Source organism: Ambystoma mexicanum, chromosome 5p, assembly GCF_040938575.1.
Source record: "Ambystoma mexicanum isolate Mex_15411 chromosome 5p, UKY_AmexF1_1, whole genome shotgun sequence".
NCBI lineage: Eukaryota > Metazoa > Chordata > Amphibia > Caudata > Ambystomatidae > Ambystoma > Ambystoma mexicanum.
The window spans coordinates 1,146,293,162-1,146,313,796 of record NC_090930.1 but is presented as its reverse complement, the minus strand read 5'-3'; the positions used below and the strand labels follow the sequence as shown (position 1 = coordinate 1,146,313,796).

General features: G+C 46.4%; 1 protein-coding gene across 2 annotated transcripts in view; it reads left to right on the top strand.

Annotated features, from left to right (window-relative positions):
- DROSHA (drosha ribonuclease III) overlaps positions 1-20,635 on the top strand; it is a 1,388,683-nt gene that overhangs the window by 46,544 nt on the left and 1,321,504 nt on the right. For both annotated transcript variants that reach the window (XM_069613610.1, XM_069613611.1), the window contains exon 3: positions 17,783-17,863. In XM_069613610.1, coding sequence (XP_069469711.1) covers positions 17,783-17,863 — 81 coding nt within the window. The remainder of the gene's footprint in view (positions 1-17,782; positions 17,864-20,635) is intronic.

Sequence of the window (20,635 nt, the reverse complement as noted above, 5' to 3'; positions counted from 1 at the left end):
TATAGTCAGGATCCACTACTAGAAGAGGATCCAGATTTGGTAACGTTGGATGACCCAACTGGAGTGGACTACTATGGGGATGACGAGGACCAAGAGGAAGATGACCCAGCAGTCTACAGAGTAGACTCCTCGGTAGGCAAAGAACCGAAGGTCACCGACTCTCCAGTCGACAACCAACCTCATTAATGAGGTTTTGTCGTGAGCGGCTGAACACTTCCGCATAGACACCCAGGGAGCACAGGAGGAGAGGGACTTTGCCGAGGAACTAGTAGGGGAAGAGAGCCATTGCTCAGGCCATCCCTATTCTCAAGTCTATACAGGGGAGAATTTATCCTTCCCTGATCAATCCTAACCTCACCAGGGCGGTAAACCCCAGAATCGAAAAATGTTCAGGGCAGCCCAATCAGACCCGCTTTACATAAAGGGGTAACTGAAACCGGACTACCTGGTAGTGACTAATACCCGGAAGAGGGCGGGAATGCCCCTATCTTCGTCTGAGGCTCCCCCCGACAAAGAGAGCAAGAAGATCTATGAGTTGGGAAGGAAAGTAGCCTCCACTTCTGCCTACCAGGCAAGGATTGCGAACTCCACCACTCTGCTGGCTAGTTACAACTGCCACCAGTGGGAGCAAGTTGCTGCACTTCTAGACTCCGCACCGGAACCTTTAAATGGCCAGTTGGCACAGGTTGCGTCTGAGGGGAAAGCCGTGTCCGGTTGCATCCTTAAGGCAACCTTTGATGCCATGGATAACGCCGGCAGGCTAATAGCAGAGAGCACTGTCATTTAAGAAGCATGCTTGGTTAAGACAGTCGGGGTTTAAACCCGAGACACAAGCATCCTTAATCAACATGCCGGTGGAGCCTAATCTAATGTTTGGCAAGGCGGTAGAGGACGTATTGAAAAATGCCAAAGACGAGTATGAGACTCTGAAATCCCTGGGACAGTTGACCAACAAGCCCCCTAATCAAAGAGGGAATGCCAATTTTCATCGCCCACGCTACCAAAATTCACAAAGATGCTCCAACTATTCTCAGGGGCAGGGTACATCATGGGGTAATAACCAGCAGTCTACCCAAAGTTATAACCGGAGGAAACAAAAGGGGCTGTGGTAAGGGAAGAGGCAGTCCCAGCAGAGGCGGCACGCCTCCCGCAAAACAGTGACGCAGAGATCAGGGTCCCTTCCCACGCATCTCCAGTAGGACGACGCATTACCAACTTCACCCAAACTTGGGAAGGGATCACTTCAGACAGATGGGTGCTGTCCAGTGTCTGCAGGATACTACATAGAACTGCTTGAGCGTCCCTGAAACCACCCCCCACGACAAAGTACATTCCTTGGACCATCAGAAGATCCTCCTCGAGGAGATCGTCAATCTTCTAGAAAAGGACGCGATAGAACTCGTCCCCGGTAAACAAGGGTATTTATTCAACTTACTTCCTTGTGCCCAAAAAAATCTAACAATGCGCCCAGTCTTAGACTGCAAACAAGTATGTCAAGCCCCAAAAGTTTTGCATGACTACTCTCCAAGAAGTAATCCCCCCTCCTAAAAAAGGGGATTACATGGCAACATTGGACATGAAAGATGGCTATTTTCATATTTCTATGTTCCCAGCGCACAGAAAATTCTTGCGCTTCAAGGTGGACGGTCAGCACTACCAGTTCAAGGTGCTGCCCTTCGGTATATCCTCGGATCCAAGGGTATTCACCAAGGTTCTGGCGGTGGTGGCGGCACACCTATGCAGAGAGGCAATCCCAGTGTACCTTTACTTGGATGACTGGCTCATCATGGGGGAGACCCCATCAATTTGCAGTTTAAACATTCAAAGAACGATCGACCTCCTCTTCGAATTGGGTTTCTCCATAAATGAGAAGAAATCGAGCCTGGTGCCAAGCACCTCCAAACAGTTCCTAGGAGCTGTATTAAACACTCAAGAGGGGTTGGCCTTTCCATCAGAGGAAAGAATTCAGAATATACTACAGCAGATTTCTCAATATCAGTCAGGTCGCCAGATAACGGTGCGCAAAGCGATGCATTTGCTAGGCATGATGGCGTCATGTATTTACCTGGTGCCCCACGTGCGCCTGCGTCCCATGCAAGAATGGTTGGCGAAACAGTGGTCGCAGGCAAGTGGTCAGTGGGACGATCTAGTAGTCGTTTCGCCAACTCTGGTACTAAGTTTTCACTGGTGGACAAGAGAGAACCTGTCAAAGGGGAAACCCTTTTACGATCCAGAAGTACAGGCTATAGTCGCTACAGATGCATCCCTGTCAAGATGGGGAGCACACCTCCTTCACCACACAGCTCAGGGTCTCTAGTCTCACACAGTGGCCAAGAATCATATCAACCTGCTAGAGCTTCTGGCAGTATTCAGAGCGCTTCGAGCCCCACCTGTTAAACCTGTCAGTGCAGATCTTAACAGACAGCACAACAGCGATGTTCTACATAAACGAGCAGGGAGGGGACTCGTTCGCCAAATCTGTCCAAGCGTGCCCAACAAATTTGGATATGGGCACTCAGACAGAACATTTACCGGTCATGTCAACATGTTCCAGGGGATCTCAATTCTCTAGCAGACGCCTTGAGCAGAGATTCTCTCCCAAGAGAAAATGAGTGTTCTCTACACAGAGAAGTCGTAGAAGACATCTTCTCACAGTGGGGTTTCCCACTATAGACCTATTCGCCACAAGCGAAAACAGACAATGCCCAGACTTCGCATCCAGGTTTCCCCAGCCAGGCTCCAAGGGGAACGCCCTGTGGACGAACTGGTCAGGGATGTTTTCTTACGCTTTTCCAGCAACTCCTCTGATGAGGAAGGTGGTCAACAAGATGCACAGGGAATCGATGACGCTCATCCTAGTTGCTCCCATGTGGGCGAGACAACCATGGTTCCCACACCTGCGCAGGCTAGCCACATGCAAAACAATCAGACTCCCGTGCTGGTATTACCTACTATCCCAGCACCAAGGTCAAATAATGCATCCTCAACCCAGCTCAATGAACTTGGCAGCATGGCTCCTGAAGTCATAGAGTTTGGACACCTCAATTTACCACAGAGGTGCATGGACATCCTAAAGGAATCTAGGAAGCCCAACACGAGGCACTGTTACTTCGACAAATGGAAAATATTTGTTATCTGGTGCCAGAATAAGTAAATCTACCCAGTTGATTGCACTCCTTCCACTATTGTCACCTACATGCTCCACCTGCTGGACGCAGGGTTGGTATTTAATTCACTAAAGGTACACCTGGCAGCTCTGTCAGCATACACCACCTCCCATAACAAGGTATCATGGTGGAAATTACCAGTGGTTAAAGCCTTCATGGAAGGGGTAAAGAGACTCGCCCTCCAATTTCTAACCCACCAACTGGAATGGGACCTTAATGTGGTGCTGGCTAAACTCATGGGGGCCCCCCATTCGAGCCCATGCATAAAAACAGTCTCAAACACCTGACATATATAAAACTGCCTTCTTAGTAGCCATTACATCGATAAGAGGGGTCAGTGAAACTTGGGCTGTGTCGGTGCAGGATCCTTTCTTTACTGTTCATAAAGATAAACTGGTTTTACGAACACACCCTAGGTTTTCACCTAAGTTTATTTCTAAATTCCATGTAAAAGTCCATTGAGCTTCCGGCTTTCTTCCAAGGACCCCAAAGCTCGGCTGAGGTAAAACTACACACCCTAGATGTGCGTAGGCCGGCCCTATACTATGTAGACAAGATCAGGCTGCTAAGAAAAACAGACCAACTGTTTGTCTCCGTAGCTACAGGCAAAGAGGGAGATCGCATCTCTAAAGGTGCTATCTCTAAGTGGATTATAAATTGTATCCAGCTGTTACTCCTTTTCTGAAAAAACTCTGCCTTTCACGCCAAGAGCCCACTCTACAAGAGGAATTGGGGCCACTCTGGCTTTAATTGCAAATGTACCCCTTGACACCATTTGCAAAGCAGCTACTTGGAGCTCTATTCACGCTTTTACTCAGCACTACTGCATTGACACTAATTCCAAGACAGATACTCAAGTGGGAGAAGCGGTTCTTAGACATTTATTTGCTCATGACCCTTCTCATATCCCACCTCCTAACACTGCTCGCTAATCTCTGCACAGCATGTGATCCAAGCAGATTCCCAAACCTCAGAAGGGATACATTACGCACCGTAATTGTATTTCTGATGCTTGTATCTGCTTAGATTCACATGCAACCCACCCTTCCTCCCCTTCTGAGAGAAGGCGCATGGATGCTTGTAGTCTTCTCTTTCTATCCATCTGCTTGGATAATCTGTACTCGTGCTACTCCTCATGCTACCTCATGTCAGAAAAAATACAATCTGAGGGTCCTAGACGCGTGAGGGATCTTGGGTACAGTGGACATCACACTCTGGGTAGTATTACTGGCACGCCCTGTGTCGACGCCCATTTTCGAGTTTCGAAAAACAAACTGTAATACTCTGCACCTTCAACTGGATGTCGGCCTATGCACAGCATGTGCATCTAAGCAGATACAAGCATCAGAAATACGATTACGGTGAGTAATGTATCCCATTTTATTTGTATCACGCTCGTACACAAGTGTTTCAGATCGTGACGATGCAAGGGAGGGGAAGCGAGAACAAAACGATCTTACTAGGCGCAGTGACATTGAGAACGTGCAAGTACAGGGAAGGGGGGGGAAGCGCATGGAGCGGAGGGGCAGTAAGAGTAAAAGAGTAAGTTGGCAACTGCCCCCTGAGAGTGAACCGTTATAAAAGTTCAAACTTACCTTGAAGTGTTTTGCCACTTGTAAAAATATATGAAAAGTTATTACTTCTAATAGACATGTTTTGCCATTCTAAAAAGTGTATGTATATATAGGTTTTACCTACCTGGAATAACGGTGTGCTATTCTCAATGAGTGTACTCAAGTCTTAGAAACGGTCTCGCCATTCTAAAAGAAAGTAGATTAATTTACTCCCCTGTGAATTGGGTCCCCCTCTTTCCAAAAGTAACGCTGCTGGTTCCATTGTACTGTTCCTGTTTAGGATATAAAGTTTGTCCCCAATTAGGTCTTGCTTCCCCTTGCTGTTAGCCTATCCAGAATAAGTCTGCCTTAGCTTATACTTTCCTCTAAATTGCTGATAGCTACTTTTGAAAAGTCTATAGGTTTAACTTGTTCGCTGTGTGCCATCTTAAAACAAGTTATTGCTTGCCTTAATCTGTGTTGAACTGATCTAAAAAGCATACTGTAGGTTTAACCCGCCTACAATAGCGGTGTGCCATTCTTGAAAAGTATTCTGAGGTGTAACTAACCTTGGTCTGCCTTGAGCCATCCCGAAATAGTGTAATACGTTCTTACTGATCTTTGATTGTGTTCCACTGAACTGAAAATTAAGTAATTGTATTACACCCCAAAATCCAATTCCCCTAGAATAAGTTATCCTGAATCAGTTATAGGTTTTTGCTGTCTCTAGAATAAGTGTTCCACTATTCAGAAAAGTATATTGTCTAGTTGCTTTACTATGTGATTTCTTTGCTGAGCATAAAGGTACAATTGCTAGGGTCTAATACCCTACATTGACTTCCCTAGGATTACTGTTGGGTGTTCCAAATAAGGTTATATGCATTGGTCTGTGTACCTGCAAGCAGTGTTGTGGTTTTTATGTGTTTAGTATGATCTATGATGGTACTATTTCCCACAAGATATAACTGGGACTACTTGTATTTAAATTAACCATTTATTTTTACAATGCATAGTGTTTCTTGCACCATATTTGTATTAGTTTATTTGTACTGATTCTACAGCCCATTCTCCTTCCTGAGATGAGCCTAGCTGCTCGGTCTACGCTACCCTATACTCTGGTGGTACAGCCTATACTAAGAGTGGAGTCTTGTACTCTGTTGAATGGTTTTACTAAGCCCACGGTCCTAACCGGAATGCCATACTTTTCCTTTAGCTACACATGGCCGCACATTGCCCCACATTTCTGGTTTGACTGGGCAACTCTGAGTAAGGCAGATTACCTTTTCTCCAACAATGGAAGCACTTATACATGTGTCCATTTTTCCTTATGTCTTTTCTCCTGCTCCTTTTTTTTGTATCCTGTTTCTTTCGATTTGGTGGAATTGTGCAACTCCGGTTGGTTTGGATGGTCAGATGGGATGTCTTGTGGACATTTTTAAAAATAGTTATCACACATAGTAGGTGCGCTAATTTTTGACCAATGCTTTGGTTCGAGGGGGTTTCCTTATTTACAGCGATGCTGTTGACTACTAGTATGTATAACCTGGTCTCTTATAAGTTAATCTGCTCCTGTGTGAGGGGCAACATTGAAGGAAATCGCAACTGTTAACAATGCCGCCACAAATTCTCTCCTGCGCATTCCTGACAATTATAGAAATAAAATCTGATGGTTCTGTTGGTCTTCGGTAGGTAATGTCATTAAAGTTGTATTATGTTGGTCCCATCAACATTCATGTTCCCTGCACCTTAGTTTTGCATTGAGTGGGGTTGACTGATAATTCTTCTAGCTGCTTTGGCTAGAGCATGGAGAAGTGCTGCCTTTCTTTATTCAGCTGTCATGCCTTCATAGTCGGCAGCGTTTACATTTCCCCAGTGTTCTTTCCACTCGAGGGGTGTCACGGTAATGTTTGTGGTATTCTGTGTAGTTGAGCACAAATGACCGGTTTTATGCAGGTCTAGTAACATTGGAATGCAATACTTGATAAAACTTCACTGTATTGCTCCATGGCAGCTATTGTGATTACTTGTGATTACTTGTGTGAGTACCCACCAGTCTTCGCGTACCTTTCCGACAGTTATGCTTTGTCACTGTGTGCTTTGATTGTCTGGCAACTGAGGCAGCGCTGCATATGATACGCGCACAGATTAGTTACAGGATTCTTTCCTTCAAGTTCCGGCTGAGAAGCATCCCTGAAGGTTCGCATGCAAGCTCTCCTCTTGCTCACCATTTAATAATTGGTGTTGCTACCTCCTTACTATCGGTTTTTCAGTTGTATTCTCATCCGTTTTCCACAGGGAGGCTGGCCTTCCTGTAGGCCGACTCTCACCCATGATTAACGGCGATGCCTGGGCTTCATGTCGTCTTGGTGGTCAGTTCTTTTCAGATTGCCAAATAATTCGGCGCTCACTGCCAATGGTGCATCAATGATGCAAGAACCTGGCAAGTAAGGTTTAATCCTGAATGAAGGACCGTGCACCCCTCTGACGACTCAAACTCTATACCGTTATCTTTCTCAAATCGTTCCTCAATGAAATTTCTAGGCTTCTAGAAGCTCCATCTCAGCCGGTGTTCTAGTGGAGATGCTACACTTGTACACAACAGCATTCTCCATTCTGAAGACTTTGCACCAGTCTTTGTAGGGAAGTGCTCAAACCTGCAAGCCCATGGCATCACAGACCGTAGTTGAAGGTGGGAAATGCGACCTTAGAGCCTCTTCAGAAGAGCTACTAAATCCTAAGAAGAATCAGAGTATGGGGGGTGAGTTGTAACAGTACACCACCCCTAAATCCCTTAAAAGTAAGGTCACTTTTAGAGCTTTTATAACAGTTTGGCTTATTGCTTGCTCACGTAAGCATTCCAAAAGTGGTGGACACTCAACTAGGATAACGTGGCCTCTACCCTTTAGAGCTCTTCGTTGGACCACAGAAGCTGAGGGCTTCATTTCATTGGAAAAAGGTCAGAATAAGGTTTGAGGGTCCATATAAAGGAGGGAAAGTTGTCTAAAAGAGTTATCTTTCCTAAGTGTTATGTTTCATTCTGTGATGTCAGTTTATTCAGTAGTAACATTACCGCTTACCGCCCTAAAAACCAAAACTCTTCTTTCTCTTGGTCTTCCTATGTGCATGGAAGTCTGGTTTCTCCCCAAGGACTCCTACCCTGTTTTAGCTTTTTTTTCCTTTTTTACAGCCTGTCAATTCTGGATGTAATCGGAACTCCTAAATCCCCCTTCCTTAAAAAAAAAAATAAAACACAAGAAAGAGATACAGCAGACTGTCGGTGTGGCTCAAGTAAAGCAAGGCCTCTGCCGCAGCCTCTGGGCAGGCAGGGTCAAGCCTCTGCAAGGCTCGACCTGTCCGAGGAGCATCCTTCGGGAGGAGGTCGACATCATTTGAGGACGCCCCGCGTTTGGGGGTCCTAGAGAAGGCCAAGCTCTGTGACTTTGTTGGGTTCGCTGCTGATGCGGTCCTGAGTCTGGCCAAGGGTGTTCACCATCATCCTCCACGGTGCACCTGCCAATGAAAGCAGAGTCTTCGAAGAGAGTCGGTTTGGTAAGCCTGTCCAAACTCGGTGTGCGCGGATAGTCCGGCGACAGAAGTCTGGGGGTGACTCATGCCAGCTAAGGCTTCAACCAAGGCCACCTCAATTGAGTTGTCAACGGCACCTTCGCCTAAGGCAGCAAAGTCAACGATGTTCACTGCAGCTCTGAAAGAGCGGGTGCAGGAAAGAGGTGGTGGCTGCCCAGCAGGTGTTCTTGCCCCCAAGGCGAGATACAGCTGTGGAAGCAGCAGCGAAGGAACCAGTGCCCGGGAGAGACCAGGTGGCTGCTCCGGCCCAACAGCCTCCGAGAGAGGGAAGCCGCCCCTCCTGTGGAGCCTCCCAGGTATGTGGACCGGCAGCCCTGGTGCGGAAGAAGATACTCATTAGCCCGGATCCTACTTGGCTCCATTTACCCAAAGATCTAGGGACGGGTCTCTGGACATTTTATTCACCCTGCACACACTGTCACTGAAATCCAGCAAACTCCGCCATTGGGGCTGGCACTTCCAGAACCTATGAGGGTGAACTCTCCACTATGGAAGAGAAAGTGCAAGGGGGTAGGGTGGGCACAGGTCCTCTGTATCCTCACACCCTGCCGCCGCCACCACCACCTCATCACGACAACTCCTACTGGAGCTCTGGATCCACACAGACTTGAACACTGCTACCACTATCAGTCCCTGAGGAGACGAAGGTGGGATTTTGTACCAACGACACGAGTCGATGAGGAAGACCATGTCCGTTCCTAGATGACATCTGGGAAGAGGACCTAGCCCTTATGAAGAATCAAAGTACAGCCCATACGAAAGAGGACCGATTGGAAAAGTATAGGCTACAAGACTTGGCGCCCAGGTGCCTAAGATCTCAGTCCTCTCCGGATTCGGTTGTTTCGGCCTTAGCAAGGAAACGCTTGGCAAACCAAAATCCTAGTCCACCAAAAGGCCCTCCCTCTCCTAATTGCCTCACAGAATACTAACCAGGATAGGGACACTAAAATCAACTCCTCCCCGCTATTCAACTTCAAGGATATGACTGAATCCGAAGTCATCTCTTTTAAAATCTATCAAACCGTCTAACTGCAAGGGCGATGTTTGTGCCCTGCTCAGCTCATCAAAGATTGTGGCTCGACCCTTGCCCCCTTTCTGACAGCATTCATTAATGCTTCTTTCCAGTCTGGTCATGTCCCAACCGACCTCTAGGAGGCCTGGGTACGACCTCTCCTCAAAAAGCCATCCCTTGACCCATCGGCACCAGGGAACTACAGACCTAACACCACTGTCCACTTCCTGCTCAAAATTCTGGACAAAGCAGCCTACCTGCAAAAATTCCTTGAGGACCACCGCCTTCTTGGCCTTCGCCAGTCTGGCTTCAGACCATGTCATGGGACCGAAACTGCCCTCCTTGACTGACTTAAAAATAAAATGGATGACATCAGAGATGCTGGCAAACCTGCGCTCCTGCTGCTCCTTGACTTATCGGCTGCATTTGACCTCGTGGACCACAATTCCCTGTGCCATCACCTCTCCATTGCAGCCAACTTCTCTCCCAAGCCTGTGAGTGGATCACCTCATGCCATGAGTTTTCAGACTCAGCGTGTACCTCTCCAAGTCACATTACATGCGGAGTGCCGCAGAGCTCCCGCATTGCGCGTACCCTCTACAACCTATTCAATAGACCCCTCTTCAACCTTCTTGACTCCCTGGGCATCTCATACACCAACTATGCTGATGACACTGAGGTGCTCATTCCCCCCTCACGGGTTACTACGAGATAGAGAAGACCACCCTTAATTCCATCTTTAGCACCATCCAAGCATGGATGGCAGAAAACTGGCTCTGTCAACAGCGTCAAAACTGAGCTTCTGCTGATCGGATCACCAACCATCTTGGGTAACCTTGACAAGAACTACTGCTCCTTCACCATCGACAATATAACCATAGCTGTGCCCCATACAGTCAAAACCCGGGGAGTATACCTAGACTACAATCTCACCATGAACAGGCACTTTCTTGTAAAAAGCGCCTCAATGCCTTTGGGTTGCAGTGCACTCTACAAATTTAAAATTAAAAAAATAAATAAATTCATTAGCAGCCGTGGTACCTCTGGACCAGGAGGAGAAGCTGGATGGGATGGGCAAGAAGATAATTTACATGGAAGCCTCTACCATCAAGGCAGCGAACGCCCTAGCCATTTTGACCATGATCTCCCGTAGAAGCTGGACCCTATCCTGGACTTCCTCACTGAAGACCAGGTCGAGGCACTGGAACTTTTTCAGGAAGGTGATGTGGCCTCGATCACACTATCACTGTGGCGGCAGACCTCAGACATCAGTTTTTTGCCAGATGCAGAACGGGGTGTCTCTGTGCTGTCAAGTTTGGTTGAGGGCTATAAACTTCGACCATGACGTTAAGACCAATGTGCTGGATATGCTGTTAGATGTGGAAAACCTCTTCGGATAGGCATTCGACGAGTCTTTGCAGGTGGACTGAAACAGAGACGGCATGTTCCCTGGGAACTTTGCAGCAGTGACGATCCTTGTCCTTTGGCTCCTCCAGAAGGAGGTCAGAAAGATCTTACAAGTTTTTTAAAATTTGATTTAACACTTGTAAAGCGCGCCTAACCCATAGGTATTTGGGCGCTGGACAGATATTTACAGACAATGTGACAGATGCATATATTATGATGTAATTTACAATATACAGTATTCACAGGTCTTGCAGATATTTAGAGTCTGGTGTTTTCTAGGATATACTAACGTTTGAACGTGAGGAGCCATTTTTTGGTTTCTGCAGAAATATAGGTGTGATGGGTCAGATCGGGGGAGAGCGTTCCATTCTTTGGTGGCTTTTACTGGAAAGCTGCGTCCACCAGATTTAGATCTTTTGAATTTGGGAACTGAAGGCTTTGGAAGTGCGTGTATGTTTCGTAGTTTGTGTGGGGCAAGAGGGTTAGTAAGGTATTAAGAGGCCGTATTGATGAGGCATTTGTGTGTAGTTGCCAGTATTTTGAATATGATTCTGACTTGAATCAGCAACGTATGAGCTTTGTGTCTTGTTTCTGAGATGTGTTCTCTCCTGGGAATGTTTAGTGCTGCTTGAAGGGCGTTGTGTTGGGCAACTTGGAGTTTTATACTATAGTTGGAAGTGCCAGCCAAGAGCATCTTGCAATAATCCAGTTTGGAAAGGATAAGGGCTCTAGCTAATGTTAGGCAGCTGTCTGGTGTAAGTTATGGTCTGCAGGCATTAATGAGCTTGGCTTTATAGGAAGCTGATGAGATAGTAGCGTTGACTTGTCTTGATGAGGTTAGTGACGAGCCCAGATATATAGTAACCCTTACAGGCAGTCCTTGTGCTCTTCCACTGAAATGTACAGGGGGCACTCGCAAGGCAGTGGAGTTCAGCGCTGCTGCCGCCGCCCGCAAGCAGCCCGCAAACGGCCATGGCTCCATCCCCCACTTAAGCACCCGAGTGGGAGGCATGCTGGTGAACTTCGTCGGCACATGGGGAAAAGATCTCCATGTACAGACGGGTGCTGGACATTCTCGGACAGATGTACACCTGGGAGTTCCAACACAGTTGTCCTTGCATCCCTCCAATTCAGCGGCAAGAACTACATGGGATGCAGCTTCTGCAGGAGGTGCGGTCCATGTTACAGAAAGGGGAAATCATGCCAGTCTCTCCAGCGACTCCAGGTCTCCAGTATATTCCAGATGCTTTCTAGTACGAAAGTGGTTAGAGGCAGTTTCTGGATCTACGTCGTCTCAAAAGTTCCATATGGTCATGTTGCAGCACATGCTCAGCCAGCTGGAGCAGGGAGTGCTACTGACTTTATACCTGGAGGAGGCCTACTTCCACATCCCTATTCACAAAAACACAAGTTCCTGGGATTTGTAGTTCAGGGTCAGCACTACCAGTTCAAGGCTCTGCCTTTCTGCCTGAAGTCAGCCCTGGGGGTGTTTAGGAAGTGCCTGGCCCTGGTGGCGGCACATCTTCTGCAGGGCATCCACGTATAGCCCTAGCTGGACGACTGGCTGGTGCGTGCCCACTCGCACTCCCTGTTAAGCGAAGATCGGACGTCTGCTGATGGAGCTGTGGTTCTCTATAAACTCTCCAGTCTTGCTTAAAGCTATCTCGGGACGCTCTATTACTAGGTGCACGACTCAACACAGTGACGTGCTTGGCGTCCCTCTCTGTGGAGAGGGTGAAAAACATACAAGGCAAGGTCCAGCGCTCGTCCTCCCAGGCGGTGACAGTGCGATCCATCAAGTTGCTTCTGGGCATGTTGTCGGCCTGCTATGAGTGGGAGCTTCCTCAGGACCAGGTGGATATGCTGTTCAACAAATGGGGATGACCCCAGATCGTTCTGTTCGCGACGGCGTCGAACACCAAGTGCCAGAGGTTTGCCAGCAGGTTACCTTATCGGGGAGCGTGGGAGAGGCGCTTTCCAGTGGGAGGGACAGTTACTATACACTCCCCCACCCCCCATTTCCACTCCTACTAGGTGTGATCAACAATCCGTGCCACTGCAGGATGATACTCGACACCTTGGTGTGGCTGAGGCAGATCTGGTATCTGGCCTTAATACACCCGTCAGTGGCCCCCGTCCATTGGGCTACTGCTGTCCCCAGACCACCTCGCCAGAGGGGGGCGGCATTCTGCATCACGACCCAGAGCCTCTGAACCTGAGGGCATGTCTCCTGCAGCCCTAGAGTTTGGAGGTTATGCTTTATGTTGTGCTAACTAAGCTCATGCATCGTGGAAGACTGCTTTCGTTGTGGCTATTGCCTTGCCCAGGCGGGTCGGGTGGTTTAGGCCTTGTCTCGCAAGTTGCCTTGTTTGTCTTTCCACACTTCAAAGATAGTATTGCGTACACACCTCACCTTTGTGCAAAATGTAATGTCCGCATTCCACCTCAACGAACCTTTAGTGTTGCCTGTCTTCTTTTCAAATCCGCTGGCGTATAGGGCCTTGCATTTGCTGGGTGTTGCTCGTGCCTTGAAATTCTACATGGCACGTACAGAGGATTTTCGGAAGACTTCAGTTGTTGGTCAACTTTGGACCTGTAAATCGTAGAAAGGCCTTGTTGAAGGCATCCATCTCCATGTGGCTCTCTGGCTGCATCGTACACCATAATCAACTGGCTAGCAGGCTGCCGCCAGGCCACCGGAGCTCACACTCCACCAGAGCCATTGCAGCCACATCAGCATTTCTCTCTGGTGTGCCCCTGCTCGACATCTGCAGGGCTGCTACTTGAAGGTCCATGCACACCTTCATGAGGTTCTCCTGCGTCGACTGGGATTCCAGGGAGGAACCTGTTGGTTAGAGCGGAGACTGTTCCAGAGGCAAGTGTTGTATTACTTCTGTTGAGCCTTGCCACCTCCCATGGTTGTGTATATGTACTGCTGTGTGCTCATTATTCATGAGCATGTGAATCCATGCCAGACCCCATGCTGGGGAAGGAACAAGTTACTTACCTGTAACTATTCTCCAGTATGGGTCTGGCATGGATTCACATGCAAACCCTCCTGCCTTCCTCTGTGGCTCTTCTTGGTTCATGCTGCCACTTTACGTGCTCACCAAATCTGAAGATGGCCACCAGGGATGGAACTTAGGGAGAGGACTGTCATTGGATGGGGCAGTATGACCCAGAGGATAGTGATTGGTTTAGATGAGAAATACAGTTTTAAAGTTAACTTTTTTTTCTTTTACTGAGGATTCCCACCCTGACGGGGAATATTCATGAGAATGTGAATCAATGCCAGACCCATGCTGGGGGTAAGTAACTTAAAGTTTACCTCTGAGCCAAGCTGCTGATTGTTTCCCTTTAGCGAGTCCTTTAACAGGGTCTCCAATGTTGGTTGTATCCTCTTACATACTAGAAAATATCCACAGGAGTTTTCGTTGTTCTGCTGCTTGTCAAGACTTTGAGCCTTCTCTGAACTGCCTTTAGCTAGGGTTGCGTTTGGACATTAAAAGACTTGCTGTGTGAAGAAAATGCCTCTAGGACCTTAAGCCTTGCACTAACCAACTATTTGCCTTCCTAAAAGTCACTATTTTATGAGTTTGCATAGTAATTGTATTAGCTGTATTTCTTCGGTTGCGTGTTATTACCGATAATAAGGTGGAATTGTCATTGCTGTCGAAAGCTGTAACGATTGCAACCGCAAGCAACTACAAACTAATCAGTGGCCTTTGAAAAGTGTTCTTAACTAATTTTTTTAAACATATTTAATTAATTTTGTTCATAAAATGAAGTCGGGCACATTGCCACACATTGTGATATTTTCAAACAACCCTCCCCTCGCTCAGCGTCCCAGCCCCAACATGAGCAGAAGAGCAAAGAGGATGGGGGGAAAAGGGGGACGCGGGCGGGGGGGGGGGGCAGGGTAGAGCAAGCGAGTGAAGAGGAGGAGGAAAAGAGGGTTAAGGGGGGGAGAAAGAAGGGGGAGTGGGAGAGTGCATCTGGCGCTCATCTCCCACTACACCAGGTCTCCTGCGCCGGCGTGGGAACTCAAAGGGGGGTGCTGACGAGGCTCAAGGGAGCCCCCTTCCAGCCTTTGCATCAGGCCCCTCCCAAGTTCCTTTCCTGGAAGACCGCTTTCCTCATGGCCATCACCTCTGCCAGGAGGGTGGGTGAGATCCAGACCCTGTCCTGCAAACAGCCATATCTGATTTTTCACACGTCAAGGATGGTGCTTCGAATGCACTCCGACTTCATGCCGAAGATTCTGTCGGAATTCCACTTAACGAGCCTTTGGTGTTAATGGTGTTTTTTCCCCGTCACCTTAGTCACCGGCTGAAAGGGCCTTGCACTCTCTGGATGGTCGTTCTCTGAGGTTCTACGTGGCACGCACAGTTTTCGGAAGACATCTCCTATTTGTGAACTTTGGTCCTGTAAACCATGGGAAGGCCTTTTCCAAGGCTTCCATTTCAAGGTGGCTCTCCGGCTGCATCAGTCATTGGTTGGCAAACCGAACGCTGCTCAGCAGTCCGAGAGCACGTTCCACCAGAGCGATCGCTGCAACGACTGCGTTCCTATCTAGTGTGCCCATGCTGGACACCTGCATGTCTTGTATGTGGAGGTCCACACACCTTCATGAGATTCTACTGCATAGACAGGGATTCCAGAGAGGAGAGTAAAACTGAAGAGAGCAGTGTGTCAGAACATCTGTGCGATGTAGCAGCAGCTGTACCTAACCAGCAGCAGAGAAGGCGTGGTGTTTGTGAAGGCTATGGCAGACCAGTAAAGACAGATGAATGCGCCGAGATTGTAAGCCCTGTCGGGCTGGGGCTCTGTCTTGCCAGTGGTGAAGGAGTCGTGGCTCCTTTCTGCAGACGTTGCACTGCGGAAAGCGGTACAGAGCTAGCCGTTTCTATTTAAATTTGCATATGTGTTTGCTGCCTCGGGGGGATTCCCAACACCCAGAAGTGTCTGAAGGGTAGTGGGAGAGACTCCTGTGACTGAGCAGCGGGTGAGCTGCAGCAGAGAGACTTGCGCTGCAGACAAAGGCAAGAAAAGATATCAGTGAGTTTCTAGACAAAGGGAAACACTGTGCATGTGGAAGGAAACTGCAGCAAAAGTTAAAGCAGAAACCTTTAACTGATCCTCCTACGAGAAACCCATACACAGTTCTTGTACATGATCTCTGGCTCATGAAGAAGAGAAGATACTTCTCAAAACGCGTCAGCCGCCCTCAATGAACTAAATCGTGTATGGCTTCTGCGTTTGGAATAAAAGTACACTTGTTTTTTACACTCAAAGAATTGACTGCATTACTAACTCTGATTTAAATTTTGCTTGTCCTCTGTTATTCTCGAATGTGGGCTGACAACATAATCCTCTTTGAATTGATATTAAGTGTGCAAGGGACGGGAGGGTTCCCGTTTGGATCCTCTTTTCTTTCTGTGTATATCTAGGTATCCCTGTGCCAGGGACACTTTTCCTCCCCTGCACCCATAAGTTAATAACTTTCTTTAAACTTGTTACTTCTGAATCATAAAACCGTGTGTGCACTCTCCATTTCTGTTCTAGAAGTCCAGAGTCGGCCAAGCAGTGCTACTTGTCCAACCTGAGTAATTGCTTCTGCTGAGCCTTGCTAACTCCCGTGGTTGTGTAATGTACTGCTATGTCTTTGTTGTTCCTGAGCATGTGAATCCATGCCAGACCCATGCTGGAGAACAATAGCTAAGTAACTTTTTCCTTCTCTAGCATGGGGTCTGGCATGGATTCACATGCTCGTGAATAACAAATACATTGCAGTACATTACACAACCACAGGAGGTAGCAAGGCTCAACAGAAGCAATTACTCTTACCTCCAGAACACCCCACTATCGGTTTTGCTTGCCCTAGTCTGATTGCTATCCAAACTGCACTTGAGAACTTGTGTTGTGAGCTGAACCTTCCACACCTTATTAAACCACTTTGGTCCCGAAATATGGAGACAACCCAGTGCTATCACTTACCCATTTCATAACTTCATTGCGTTTATGGCTTTTCTATATTTTATACTACGTCACAGCATCTGAAGCCCATTTAAACTGTTTTTGAGATCACAGCGAATGCTTGGAGGCAGAGTAAAATGGTAGTCTTGGCTTGCCAGGCATCACCCTTTCCATAAACGACATGGGGAAACCTTTGTCCATTTTCAATCCTCTTTTCAACTGCTAGTTACAAATGGCTGTGTTTGGCCAGACGGGTCCTTGGAACAATTGCAGTCAGTAACGTACTTAAACACTTCCCCAAACATTCTTCCATGGATTGTGTATTTTAAGTGTCTTTTATGCTTGTTTTGAGTAGTTATTTATGGAATGGTCCAAAAACCATCCTTTGAGCTGGCAGCAGTAAATAGTTCAACGTTCGACTGCAGCATATGCTGTGCTGTAGGTTCTAGATCATGAAAGACATTTCTGTATGGCTGTAGCTCCTACTGGGCATATAAGGTACACCTACAATGCAGAAGTGTTATTTTCATCTCATGCACTGCTTCTGGTGGCTGTGGTATACTGTTTGCTTGTTTTCCAATCCCCTATGTTTCTCACTGTTCTTGTGCTGTTAATTGATAGCTGTGAAACAAGCTCTGGCATTTACTGTTGTCTAGATGATAGACCAGGTTCCTATTGCCCTCTACCTTCTCATGTTTTGAAAAATGTCATGTGAATTTTTACGGTCTGAGGTGTGATGAACATTGCACGAGATACCTTGTGGAGGCAAGCAGTGGTCTGTTATTGAAAGGTTCAGGAAGGTAAGACTTGAATGTATTTGTTTATGCTTTTCAATAACTTAATTATAACAGATTTCTTTTAATACATTTTTTTATGACAGTTTGAGACACACAAAATATCCTAAACTGAAGATAGTATGTGGATCAAGATTGAATCTTAGAATTATTTGGGTGCTGTCAACGTCACCTGCCATGAACGGCATACTCTTTGTTCTACATAGGAGGGCATTTTGTATCTTTAGAATCGGTTTTGTTCAATTTAGAAAATAACATTTTTACAACATGTTTGTCTTAACCTTGAAGGGAGAGGCATCGACACCGTGAGAGCCGAAGATCCCCGTTTGTTGAAAGGTCATACAAGAAAGAGTACAAGAGAACAAAAAGGTAACGTTGCGGCTTGTGAAGCTTTAAGTTCAGATAAAAGTTCGGGTTGGACAGTGGTTGTGCATACAAGCATATACTGTATTATCATTAGAACACCCTCAGCCCGTTGGAATTTACAGCATATGAAATCATGTGCCAATCTGTAATGTTAAATTTATACGTTTCTAATTTTAAGTCTTGGTACAATGGCCTGCGTTTGTTAAACAAGCTTTGCTTCCTCAGAGCTCCAGAGAAATGTTGCTTTCTGAATCTAAGCCAATATGCCACCCTTTTTATTTTTCTATTTTTACCATGATTGTTTTTATTTTTGTCGAGGGGCATGTTGCTAAACCTCCCTGTATTTATGTACTGTTCGTGGGTTCCCAGGGTTACTTATCTTTGAGGCGTACTCAGCAAAACTGCGTGTGTAAAGTGGATCGTTAATGCTCTTAGCTGACAGTCAATTGTGTGGTTGTTTGATATGGGTAAGGTATGGATTCGCTTGTTTGTTACAGGGCTTCCTGCACACTTGCTAAGCTGTTCGCTCTGAGTTGTGGGTAAAACCCCCATGTGTCAAATGCTCCAGTTTCCTCCTCCCTAATCTTTTCTTCAAGGTATCCTGCACTATATTGCTTTTTAATCCTCACTTCATGCGACTGGCCCCTGGTGCGCCACTGCGCACTTCTCCATAATTAGTGTGGACTGTTGTCAGTGAAATAAATTGGGTTTAATCTGCAGACCGACATGCTACATCTCCTGCTATGCAAAGTAAATCTCAACTGGAGACCACCTGCTCATCATAGGACCTTCTTGGCATGTACCAGTACAGGTGGGTGTCACTGACCTTGCTCTCTGCACTGCCTTGTTTTCACTGTTCTAGTAGGGAAGCATGTTCATATATTTTCTTTTTTTAGAGCATACAATTACATTCTTACTGTTTAACATTTGAGTTAATTTCAAAATGTTTTGGAAAGTTTTATTAATACAAATGCCAGGAAAGCAGTGCATGTAACATTGATAAGAGTGGAGGACCTGTGTCAATGGGGTGAGAGAATGTGACACCAGCTGCAGGGGAAGATGGAAACCTAAACAGGGGGCAGGAACAAGACAAAATAACATAGGAACATGCTTGTGGTGCAAGTGCTAAATTGAGGATGGAGGGGATGACGGAAATGTGTTGTCCATGAGGGTGGGGAGAGAGGGACGCAAGGTGAAGTAATGTAGTGCTAGGACCTGGTTCTCTAGAATACATTATACCTAAAATGATTCTAGATGTGCCCCAGAGCTCTTTGCAAAACGTTTGCTCACATTCAGTGTTGCATGGGTATGTTTGCCTGGCACCAGTTGGCTTGTGGGGAGGGGGGGGCAAAAGTAGATCCTGCAGCTGGCCATGTCTGGCTAACCAGTCCCATTGAGGTTACCATCTACTTGGGATACTTCACTTAATGTATGTACTCTTATTTTGCTAGGGGAACATTGGCACGTGATTGGTGAAACCACTTTTTAGAGCTGTAATCCTGGAGCATGATGGGGGCACCATGGCATCAGTAAAACTGGTAAAATGTGAACAAATGCCCCATTTGAGATTGCTCAAATTGGGACCCATGTCTTTAAAATGGGGAAACAGTATTTTTTTCTGCATAGTAAACACATTTAAAAAAAACTTCTCAATTTTTACTTTACAATACAACACCAGCCTAAGAGGCCATTTATATTGGGGGCTAGTGGCTGAGGGGTGGAGTTTGGTGGCAGTTGTAGCAAATGGGGAAAACTTCATGCTCTGTCTTGACCTTCTGTAAACTTGTGAATCACAAGGAGCAAATGGATAGTGGGCCACAAATATAATTTTGCAGAACTAGATTTTTATTTTTGCCCATTATGCTTTAAATGTATGCAAGAGGTGTCCTAATGATACATTATACACATTTCCAAACCTATTTAATGCCAAATGGGTATGCTTGTATCTCACCAGTTGGCATAGGGAGTCAAAAGTAGCTGTCGTCGCGCTAACATGTAACGTCTGGCCTACAAAAAGTACCCAAATAGCGCCCAGCAATTTCTTTACGCTCTAGTCATGTGGTTGATGCATGGTCCTTCATTGTTTAGGTAATTTGTTTGGTGACTGGTGATGCAGCGTAATTTCATTGGTTGCAGGCGGGTAATGTGAGATGGGCTTGAATTTTATTTGGCCTGATAAAAACCAGGGATTCTGGGACCAACTACTATGAAGTTGTTTCAAAGCTTATTTTTTTTCCATAATTTCTAATGATGCCTTTCAAGGTTTCCAGGTGTGGATGGAGGTTTAATAGCTGGCTGAAATAAGATCTATTATGACTTGTGAATGTTCAGGAGTGTGTTCTAATTACTGCACCAATTTTCCACAGTAATGTTGGTGCCCCTAGACATGCCTGAGTGATATGGTCCCGCCAGGGATACCGAGGCCTAATTCTAGATGCAGCATAGCCCAATTGGAACTGGGTAGGGAAACATGCATCTAGGTACGGATGAAAAACACTCCCATCCAGACCAAGAACTGGGAATAATTTGAAGAGGGTTTTTATTTTTTTTATTTTTTTACAGAAGATATAAGGTCAATTTTGTCAAGTCTTCTAAGAAAGTTAATTCCACAATTTTTGTCCTATGATTTGAAAATAGTCTATCCTTTCTAGTCTTATATTTGGACGATGGTATAACCCAAAGAGGTTTCCATAGTGATCTTAGAATACTTGTTGGCGTGTAAGAGAATTTTAGATTTAAGGTCAACTGGGGCAAGATCATATAAACACACGCACA